The 11,264-nt window shown below is 50.0% G+C and overlaps 1 protein-coding gene across 5 annotated transcripts in view; it reads right to left on the bottom strand.

Annotated features, from left to right (window-relative positions):
- Positions 1–8,790, bottom strand: part of CCDC24 (coiled-coil domain containing 24) — a 67,121-nt gene extending 58,331 nt beyond the window's left edge. The window contains exons 1-3 of one of the 5 annotated variants that reach the window (XM_073593971.1): positions 8,662–8,790; positions 6,286–6,353; positions 961–1,149 (exon numbers count right to left, since the gene is read on the bottom strand). In XM_073593971.1, the coding sequence (XP_073450072.1) occupies positions 961–1,128 (168 nt within the window). In that variant the 5' untranslated portion in view covers positions 1,129–1,149; positions 6,286–6,353; positions 8,662–8,790. Of the gene's footprint in view, positions 1–960; positions 1,150–1,237; positions 1,310–1,954; positions 2,054–2,199; positions 2,346–6,099; positions 6,194–6,285; positions 6,354–8,661 lie in introns of those variants that run through there. The other 4 variants (XM_073593969.1, XM_073593970.1, XM_073593972.1 and 1 more) reach the window with 4 other exon arrangements.
- Between the last annotated feature and the right edge of the window lie 2,474 nt (positions 8,791–11,264).

The raw sequence follows: 11,264 nt of genomic DNA, 5'->3' as shown, positions 1-11,264 counted from the left end.
AGCTGAGCTCTCTGCTCCTCCCACAATGCACTGGAAAAAATAGGTGGGGCTTCAGGTATAAGATGGCAGCTGAGCTCTCTGCTCCTCCACAATGCACTGGAAAAAATAGGTGGGGCTTCAGGTATAAGATGGCAGCTGAGCTCTCTGCTCCTCCCACAATGCACTGAGAAAAATGGGTGGGGCTTCAGGTATAAGATGACAGCTGAGCTCTCTGCTCCTCCCACAATGCACTGAAAAAAATGGGTGGGGCTTCAGGTATAAGATGAAAGCTGAGCCCTCTGCTCCTCCCACAATGCACTGAAAAAAAATGGGTGGGGCTTCAGGTATAAGATGGCAGCTGAGCTCTCTGCTCCTCCCACCTTGAAATGGAAAAAAATGGGTGGGGCTTCAGGTATAAGATGGCAGCTGAGCTCTCTGCTCCTCCCACAATGCACTGAAAAAAAATGGGTGGGGCTTCAGGTATAAGATGACAGCTGAGCCCTCTGCTCCTCCCACAATGCACTGTAAGAAATGGGTGGGGCTTCAGGTATAAAATGACAGCTGAGCTCTCTGCTCCTCCCACAATGCACTGAGGAAAAGAAGGTGGGGCTTAAAGTAAGAAGAGTCAGTTCAACCTTCTGTCCCTCCCACAATGCACTGGGAAGAGGAGGCGGAGCTTTAATCATAGAGTCATCTTTTTCGGGGTCACTTCTGTCACTCAGTTTTAGATTTTTCAGTTTTGGGTGGAGCAGCCAACATTTTATTTCTGCAGGTGACCCCATCAGGAACATCTCCTTTAACTTCCTGTCCCTGTGACACCTGTACAGGAAATGTGGGGTGTCACGGGGACAGGAGGACCCCTGACTCTCATTCTACCAATCACATCCTCTCCCCCCACCCCTTCCACCTTGGGGCCCCTGGGTTTGGGTTTGGTCCCGCCCCCTCCGGTGGGTTGCCATGGCGATATCAGCGGTCACACACCTCAGCGTGCAGGTCCAGGTTCAGGTCTACGGCGGTCTCTCCCAGAATCCTCCGGATCTCGGCCCGCTCACTGGGGGGCACCTGGTCCTCCACCATCCTCCAGAGTGACGGCGGGGGGTCACCCATCTCTCCATAGCCGCTGTCCCGGTCACTCAGAGCCTGAAACATGTCAGAGGGTTCCACATGGACCTGGGGTGAGGGGGGGGAATGAAGACAGTTAGTGGGGGGGGCTCCAGTATGACAGAATATAATGGGGGACACGACACAGAACCCCGACCTGAATCTTCCCCCATCGGTCATGTATTTTATATATGAAAGCTAATATTTTGTAATGTATCAATTCCATGAGGGGGGGGGGACAAATCATGGGGTCCCGGGGGGGGGACAAATCACGGGGCCCGGGGGGGGGACAAATCACGGTGGGCCCCGGGGGGGACAAATCACGGGGCCCGGGGGGGGACAAATCACGGGGCCCGGGGGGGGGGGGGGGGACAAATCACAGGGCCCCGGGGGGGGGGACAAATCACAGCACCCCGGGGGGGGGACAAATCACAGGGCCCCGGGGGGGGGGACAAATCACGGACCCCGGGGGGGGGACAAATCACGGGGCCCGGGGGGGACAAATCACAGGGCCCCGGGGGGGGACAAATCACAGCACCCCGGGGGGGGGACAAATCACAGCACCCCGGGGGGGGGACAAATCACGGGGCCCGGGGGGGGACAAATCACAGGGCCCTGGGGGGGGGGACAAATCACGGGGCCCGGGGGGGGACAAATCACAGGGCCCCGGGGGGGGGACAAATCACGGGGCCCGGGGGGGGACAAATCACAGGGCCCCGGGGGGGGGGACAAATCACAGCACCCCGGGGGGGGGGGACAAATCACGGACCCCGGGGGGGGGGACAAATCACGGGGCCCTGGGGGGGGGACAAATCACGGGGCCCCACCCCCATACTGATCACAGGCAGCACTGAGGGGAGCCGGGAAAACCCACCCAAACAACCAATCCCAGAAGGAGTGAGAGCTGTCATCTGATTGGCTGGTTGGGGGACACATGCAGGACTCTCTGGGGGGAAATCCCACCCTGAAATCTGACTGTATATGGGGGGGGGGAGCAAGAGGTGAGTATTGAGGAAGCCGAGAAGAGGGGGAGATTGTTGAGGTGAGCGGTATTGGGGTGCAGGGTGGGGGAGGGGGAGTAGTAGAGGGGTGCAGTGTGGGGGAGGGGTCTCTACATACCCGCTGTCCCCTCCGGTCACGTGACTCTCCTCCCGGTTTTATGTCTCTGATGTAAACTCTGCCGTCACCATGGAGACGGGACACGCCCCCATCGCCGTTGCAGGCCCCGCCCCTTAAAGCGCGCAAAGCTGAGAGTCCGGGTGACAGGCAGTGACGTCACGGAGAGGGGCGGGGAGCTTCAGACCTGCAGACGGAGCCCCTCCCCCATCCATGGTACTTACCGTCCCGGTGTAGAAGGCGGGGAGTGATCACATGACCGGGGAGATAGAAATGGGATTGTCCCGGGAATCTGGAGACCTCCCCTCCCCCTCCCATAGAGGGCGCTTCTCCCCCCGACCCCATACACAGTGTATATACAGTATCTGACAAAAGTAAGTACACCCCTCAGTGACATTTGTGTAAATCTTTTCTTCTCTCTTTTCATGTGACAACACTGAAGAAATGACACTTGTCTACAATGTAAAGTAGTGAGTGTACAGCTTGTATAACAGTGTAAATTTACTGTCCCCTCAAAATAACTCAACACACAGCCATTAATGTCTAAACCGCTGGCAACAAAAGTCAGTACACCCCTAAGTGAAAATCTCCAAATTGGGTCCAATTAGTCATTTTCCCTCCCCGGTGTCATGTGACTCGTTAGTGTTACAAGGTCTCAGGTGTGAATGGGGAGCAGGTGTGTTAAATTTGGTGTTATCGCTCTCACTCTCTCATACTGGTCACTGGAAGTACAACATGGCACCTCATGGCAAAGAACTCTCTGAGGATCTGAAAAAAAGAATTGTTGCTCTACATAAAGATGGCCTAGGCTATAAGAAGATTGCCAAGACCCTGAAACTGATCTGCAGCACGGTGGCCAAGACCATACAGCGGTATAACAGGAGAGGTTCCACTCAGAACAGGCCTCGCCATGGTCCACCAAAGAAGTTGAGGTCACGTGCTCAGCGTCATATCCAGAGGTTGTCTTTGGAAAATAGACGTATGAGTGCTGCCAGCATTGCTGTAGAGGTTGTAGGGGTGGGGGGTCAGCCTGTCAGTGATCAGACCATACGCCGCACACTGCATCAAATTGGTCTGCATGGCTGTCGTCCCAGAAGGAAGCCTCTTCTAAAGATGATGTACAAGAAAGTCCACAAACAGTTTGCTGAAGACAAGCAGACTAAGGACATGGATTACTGGAACCATGTCCTGTGGTCTGATGAGACCAAGATAAACGTATTTGGTTCAGATGGTGACAAGCGTGTGTGGGGGCAACCAGGTGAGGAGGACAAAGACAAGTGTGTCTTGTCTACAGTCAAGCATGGTGGTGGGAGTGTCATGGTCTGGGGCTGCATGAGTGCTGCCGGCACTGGGGGGCTACAGATCATTGAGGGGACCATGAATGCCAACATGTACTGTGATATACTGAAGCAGAGCATGATCCCCTCCCTTCAGAGACTGGGCCGCAGGGCAGTATTCCAACATGATAACCACCCCAAACACACCTCCAAGACCACCACTGCCTTGCTAAAGAAGCTGAGGGTAAAGGTGATGGACTGGCCAAGCATGTCTCCAGACCTAAACCCTATTGAGCATCTGTGGGACATCCTCAAATGGAAGGTGGAGGAGCGCAAGGTCTCTAACATCCACCAGCTCTGTGATGTCGTCATGGAGGAGGGGAAGAGGACTCCAGTGACAACCTGAGAAGCTCTGGTGACCTCCATGCCCAAGAGGGTTAAGGCAGTGCTGGAAAATAATGGAGGCCACACAAAATATTGACACTTTGGACCCGATTTGGACACTTTCACTTAGGGGTGTACTGACTTTTGTTGCCAGCGGTTTAGACATTAATGGCTGTGTGTTGAGTTATTTTGAGGGGACAGTAAATTTACACTGTTATACAAGCTGTACACTCACTACTTTACATTGTAGACAAGTGTCATTTCTTCAGTGTTGTCACATGAAAAGATAGAAGAAAAGATTTACAAAAATGTCACTGAGGGGGTGTACTTACTTTTGTGAGATACTGTAGATGAGAACCATCACAGTTGCTTGGGTTCTCATGTGAGCTGTCATCAGTCACCATACAATCTGCATTATGTTCAACAAAACCACATAATAGGAGGACAGAGAAATCCAATCCCAGCCAATCAGGAGGATTCTCACATTGCATAGGGGAGGGAAGATCCAGAGATTGTCCAATCAGATTGTATTCTCTGTGCTCAGCCTAACACTCCATAGAAGGTCTGCTGCTTAGATTGTGTGAGAGGAGTGCTGAGACCAGACACAAGACTCTCTGCAGCTCTAAGGGACATAAGACTTTCCACAGCTCTACTCTCTGTACCTTAAGGGGACACAAGACTCTCTGTAGCTCTGGTTATACAAGACTCTCTGTAGCTCTGGGGACACAAGACTCTCTGTAGCTCTGGGGACACAAGACTCTCTGTAGCTCTGGGGACACAAGACTCTTTGTAGCTCTGTGTATACAAGACTCTCTGTAGCTCTGGGGACACAAGACTCTCTGTAGCTCTGGGGACACAAGACTCTCTGTAGCTCTGGTTATACAAGACTCTCTGTAGCTCTGGGGACACAAGACTCTCTGTAGCTCTGGGGACACAAGACTCTCTGTAGCTCTGGTTATACAAGACTCTCTGTAGCTCTGGGGACACAAGACTCTCTGTAGCTCTGTGTATACAAGACTCTCTGTAGCTCTGGGGACACAAGACTCTCTGCAGCTCTGGGGACACAAGACTCTCTGTAGCTCTGGGGACACAAGACTCTCTGTAGCTCTGGGGACACAAGACTCTCTGTAGCTCTGGGGACACAAGACTCTCTGTAGCTCTGGGGACACAAGACTCTCTGTAGCTCTGGGGACACAAGACTCTCTGTAGCTCTGGGGACACAAGAAGACTCTCTGTAGCTCTGGGGACACAAGAAGACTCTCTGTAGCTCTGGGGACACAAGACTCTCTGTAGCTCTGGGGACACAAGACTCTCTGTAGCTCTGGGGACACAAGACTCTCTGTAGCTCTGGGGACACAAGACTCTCTGTAGCTCTGGGGACACAAGACTCTCTGTAGCTCTGGGGACACAAGACTCTCTGTAGCTCTGGTTATACAAGACTCTCTGTAGCTCTGGTTATACAAGACTCTCTGTAGCTCTGGGGACACAAGACTCTTTGTAGCTCTGTGTATACAAGACTCTCTGTAGCTCTGGGGACACAAGACTCTCTGTAGCTCTGGGGACACAAGACTCTCTGTAGCTCTGTGTATACAAGACTCTCTGTAGCTCTGGGGACACAAGACTCTCTGTAGCTCTGGGGACACAAGACTCTCTGTAGCTCTGGGGACACAAGACTCTCTGTAGTTCTGGTTATACAAGACTCTCTGTAGCTCTGGGGACACAAGACTCTCTGTAGCTCTGGGGACACAAGACTCTCTGTAGCTCTGGGGACACAAGACTCTCTGTAGCTCTGGTTATACAAGACTCTCTGTAGCTCTGGGGACACAAGACTCTCTGTAGCTCTGGGTATAGGGGGTTACCAGGGAAGGCGAGATCTAATGTAGGGGGTGCTGAGGGGGGGGGGGGGGATCGAGCTGAGCGGAGTCCATCATGGAGACATTAGATTCCTCCCTGGAAAGGAGATTTAATAATATGGCAGCTCAGAGCGACTTTCCTGGCTGGCACAGGCTGGTCACAAGGCGAAGTGTTCCCGGCCAGGCGGGTGACGTCACGGCGCGTGTTCCCGGGTGGAAGAGTTAATCAGAGCAGTGACTTCTGGGAAGATGAGATTTTCGGTGTCATGCCGTAATTTTGTCCCTGATTCCTCGCTTGTTGCTGGGGGGGGGGGGTCCATCGCCCAACAAGGTCCTCTCATTCCTACAAAGACAAGTCCAGACCCATCGGAGACACACCGAATACATACCGCGTTCCAGCACAGGAAACCTTCATCAGGGTGGAGAGATTTATGAGGAGCCGAGCGCCACATCCAGAAAATATCCCGCGGCGAGTTCAGAGCTTCTGCCAGAAATCCTCTCCACTGCTCGTTACATTGTTACAAAATATCTGATGTGATGTGATAAAAACAATTAGTCCCTGGAGAATGTCCTACCTGGATTGTCAGGCTGACCCTTTTGGGGTCCTTGTTGACACACTTCTTGTTCAATATTTTCTTTTTTTCTGCAAAGAGAAAGCGTTACACTTTTCTCAACATGAACATTTAAAGTATATCTGGCGGCAAAACTTTTTTTATTTAGTTTTGGATGGAGTGGTGAGAAATTAGAACCCCTGTCAGTTTTTAATTGCTGTCTCTGTCAGAAGAAGGGAAGAAGCAGGTCATAGGAAGAAGAGAAGTAGGTCAGAAGAAGAAAATAAGTAGTTCAGAAGGAGAGAAGCAGGCCATAAGAAGGAGAGAAGTAGGACAGAAGTAGGTCAGAAGAAGGTGAGAAGTAGGTCAGAAGTAAGAAGGAGAAAAGTAGGTCAGAAGTAAGAAGGAGAAAAGTAGGTCAGAAGTAAGAAGGAGAGAAGTAGGTCAGAAGTAAGAAGGAGAGAAGCAGGTCAGAAGTAAGAAGGAGAGAAGCAGGTCAGAAGTAAGAAGGAGAGAAGCAGGTAATAAGGAGAGTAGTAGGTCAGAAGAAGGACAGAAACGGGTCAGGAGAGAAATAGGTCCAAAGAAGGACAGAGGCCGGCCATAAGAAGGACAGAAACAGGTCAGAAGAAGGAGAGAAGCAGGTCAGAAGAAAAGAGAAGTAGGTCAGAAGCAGGTCAGAAAAAGAAGGAGAGAAGCAGGTCACAAAAAGGACAGAGGCAGGTCATAAGAAGGAAAGAAGTAGGTCAGAAGCAAGTCATAAGAAGAAGAGAAGTAGGTCAGAAGGAGGAGAGAAGTAGGTCAGAAGAAGGACAGAAGGAGAGAAGTAGGTCAGAAGGAGGAGAGAAGCAGTTCATAAGAAAAGAGAAGTAGGTCAGAAGCAGGTCAGAAAAAGAAGGTGAGAGGCAGGTCATAAGAAGGAAAGAAGTAGGTCAGAAAAAGGACAGAAACAGGTCAGAAGCAAGTCATAGGAAAAAGAGAAGTGGGTCGGAAGAAGGACAGAAGCGGTTCAGAAGAAGGAGAAAGTAGGTCAAAAGGAGGAGAGAAGTAGGTCAGAAGGAAAGAAGCAGTTCAGGAGAAGGACAGAAGCAAGCCATAAGAATGAGAGAAGTAGGTCAAAAGAAGGACAAAAACAGGTCAGAAGAAAGAGAGAAGTAGGTCAGAAGAAAGAAGGAGAGAAGCAGGTCAGAAGAATGAGAGAAGTAGGTCAGAGAAAGGAGAGAAGCAGGTCAGAAGAAAGAAGGAGAGAAGCAGGTCAGAAGGAGAGAAGTAGGTCAGAAGGACAGAAGCAGACCATAAGAAGAAGAGAAGTAGGTCAGAGAAGGACAGAAACAGGTCAGAAGGAGAGCGGTAGGTCAGAAGAAGGATGTAAGCAGGCCATAAGAAGGACAGAAACGGGTCAGAAGAAGGACAGAGGCAGGCCATAAGAAGGAAAGAAGTAGGTCAGAAGAACAGAAACAGGTCATAAGAAGAGAAGTAGGTCAGAAGGAGGAGAGAAGTAGGTCAGAAGAAAGACAGAAGCAGTTCAGAAGAAGGAGAGAAGTAGGTCAGAAGAAGGACAGAAGCAAGCCATAAGAATGAGAGAAGCAGGTCAGAAGAAGGACAAAAACTGTTCAGAAGAAGGAGAGAAGTAGGTCAGAAAAAGGACAAAAACAGGTCAGAAGAAGGATGGAAGCAGGCCATAAGAAGGAAAGAAGTAGGTCAGGACAGAAACAGGTCAGAGGAAAGAAGAAGGTCAGAAAAAAGGAGAGAAGTAGATCAGAACCAGGTCAGAAGAAGGCAAGAAGAAGGTCAGAAAAAAGAAGAAGAGAAGTAGATCAGAAGAAGGAGAGCAGTAGGTCAGAAGAAGGACAGAAACAGGTCAGAAGAAGGAGAGCAGTAGGTCAGAAGAAGGACGGAAACAGGTCAGAAGAAGGAGAGCAGTAGGTCAGAAGAAGGACAGAAACAGGTCAGAAGAAGGAGAGCAGTAGGTCAGAAGAAGGACGGAAACAGGTCAGAAGAAGGAGAGCAGTAGGTCAGAAGAAGGACGGAAACAGGTCAGAAGAAGGAGAGCAGTAGGTCAGAAGAAGGACGGAAACAGGCCAGAAGAAGGAGAGCAGTAGGTCAGAAGAAGGACGGAAACAGGCCAGAAGAAGGAGAGCAGTAGGTCAGAAGAAGGACGGAAACAGGCCAGAAGAAGGAGTGCAGTAGGTCAGAAGAAGGACGGAAACAGGCCAGAAGAAGGAGAGCAGTAGGTCAGAAGAAGGACGGAAACAGGCCAGAAGAAGGAAAGCAGTAGGTCAGAAGAAGGACGGAAATAGATTATGTGATCATATATTGTCCCTCCGGTGACTCTTCATCAATATTATACATTATGTCCTGCGATGTAGGAGGGTTGTTTAGCTCACATGTAGCGCTCACCAGTGAGTCAGGTCCACACCAGATCTGCCTTTTTCAGGGCTTGTTGGCCAGATTTATTGAAACACAAAGGAAAACGTTCCCAGCAGTGAGTAGCCCTCACAGGGGTTTCCACCATCAACACAAAACACAATAATATTCAGCCTCCTGGCTCTCTTTAGCAGCACTGCTACTCAGGCCCGGTGCCTCAGTCCTCCTGACCATCTAACACAACATTCCTGAGCTCATCTACAAACGCTGCACCTCCAGTCAGCTCACTCTTACCCACAGCTCCCTCCTGCTCCGCCCTCTAGCTCAGGCCTCTGTCTGTCCTCTCCCAGACTGCACCATGCAGACACGCACACCTCTGGCTGCTCTGATGCAACCGCATGGAGCCCAGAAGCACTGAAATGACTCTACTAAAAGCCCAGCACACACCTGCACCATCAGTGTGCCGGTTCTCTGCAAAACATGACCCAGACTAACTTTTGACACCATGACAGGGCACTGCACTGCCACAGTCACTGTAATTGTAATAAATAAAAGCAGGGGCGGCTGGTGCTCCATTTTGGGGGGGGGGGGGCAGCAAACAAATCACCTTCCAACCCCTCCCCGTCGGTCCCTCACATCGCTTGCTTGTTTGTCCGTCCGTCAGCCCCACCAGCCCCACACTTACCCCTGCAGGTAACGTGGGAGGAAGGATATTGGAAGCCCGTGCTTCTCCTCTTGGCCAATCGGGTCTCAGGACCTGCTTCCTGATTGGCTGGGAGGAGAATCAGGAAGACAATAGTGCATATTAATAATTCGTTATTGTCACACAAGTGGGTAAGCCCACCTTTTTTGAAGCCAACTAGAGCTCCTGGCTCTAGTCAGATGCTTAAAAAAAAAAAAACACATTGGAATCCATGCGTTCAGCACCCTGCATGTAAATTAGGGTTCAAGCGCATGGAGGGGGGGGGGGGGGGTATTGCCCCGGCGCCCTGTATGGACGGGCCGCCACTGAATAAAAGTCTCTTCAAACCGAATTCAAGAACTGAGCTGTGACTGCATGTCTTATTTGTATCTTCCCAAACACGAGTCTATGGGAATGCAAAATTTACTGAAAGCAGAACAGAAGCAGGTTAGAAGTAAGTTAAGCAGATAAGAAAAAGAACAGAAGCAGGTAGGAAGAAGGTCAGAAGAAGAACAGCAACGGGTCAGAACCAGGACAGAAACAGGTCAGAAGAAGGACAAAAACAGTAGGTCAGAAGCTGGTTAGAAGGACAGCAGCAGGACAAAAATAAGTCAGAAGAAGGACAAAAACAGTTAGAAGTTAGTCAAATAGGACAATAGCAGGTCAGAAGCTGATTAGAAGAAGGACAAAAACAAGTCATAAGGACAAAAAACAGTTAGAAGTAGGCCAGAAGAAGGACAGCAGCAGGTCAGAAGCTGGTTAGAAGAAGGACAAAAGCAAGTCAGAAGAAGGACAAAAAAACAGTTAGAAGCTGGTTAGAAGAAGGACAGCAGCAGGTCAGAAGCTGGTTAGAAGTTCAGAAGCAGGACAGAAACAAGTCAGAAAAGGACAAAAACAGTTAGGAGTAGGTTAAAAGCAGGTTAGATGAAGGTCAGAAGTAGGACAGTAGCAGGTCAGAAGCTGGTTAGAAAAAGGTCTGAAGGACAGAAACAAGTCAGAACAGGGACAAAAAAAAGTTAGAAGCAGGTCAAAAGCAGGTTAGAAGAAGGTCAGGAAATGGATAGTAGCAAGTCAGAAGCTGGTTAGAAGAAGGTTAAAAGCAGGGTAAAAGTCAGAAGCTGGTTAAAAGCAGGACAGGAACAAGTTAGAAGAAGGACAAAAACAGTTAAAAGTAGGTTGAAAAGGATCAGAAGAATGACAGCAGCAGGTCAGAAGCTGGTTAGAAGTTCAGAAGCAGGGCAGGAACCAGTCAGAAGAAGGACAAAAACAGTTATGCCGCGTACACACGAGCGGACTTTACGGCAGACTTTGTCCTGCGGACTTTTCGACGGACTTTATGACGGACTTTCCGAATGAATGGACTTGCCTACACACGATCAACCAAAGTCCGACGGATTCGTATGTGATGACGCACGACCGGACTAAAACAAGGAAGTTGATAGCCAGTAGCCAATAGCTGCCCTAGCGTCGGTTTTTGCCCGTCAGACTAGCATACAGACGAGCGGACTTTTCGACTGGACTCGAGTCCGTCGGACAGATTTGAAACATGTTTCATTTCTAGGTCTGTCAAACTTTTGAGAAAAAAAAAAGTCCACTGGAGCCCACACACGATCGAATTGTCCGACGGACTCAGGTTCACTGGACCAAGTATGCCGTAAAGTCCGGTCGTGTGTACACGGCATTAGAAGTAGGTCAAAAGCGGTTTAGAAGAAGGTCAGAAGAAAGACAGTAGCAGGTCATAACAGAAGCTGGTTAGGACAGTAGCAGGTCAGAAGCTGGTTAGAAGAAGTTCAGAAGAAGGACAGCAGCAGGTCAGAAGCTGGTTAGAAGTTCAGAAGAAGGACAGCAGCAGGTCAGAAGCTGGTTAGAAGAAGGCCAGAAGCAGGGAAGAAACAAGTCAGAAAAGGGACAAAAACAAGTCAGAAGAGGGACAAAAACATGTCAGAAGAGGGAC

This window comes from Aquarana catesbeiana, linkage group LG07 (assembly GCF_042186555.1).
Source record: "Aquarana catesbeiana isolate 2022-GZ linkage group LG07, ASM4218655v1, whole genome shotgun sequence".
Lineage (NCBI taxonomy): Eukaryota > Metazoa > Chordata > Amphibia > Anura > Ranidae > Aquarana > Aquarana catesbeiana.
The sequence above is the reverse complement of the archived record's forward strand: the minus strand, read 5'-3'. Positions and strand labels throughout refer to the sequence as shown.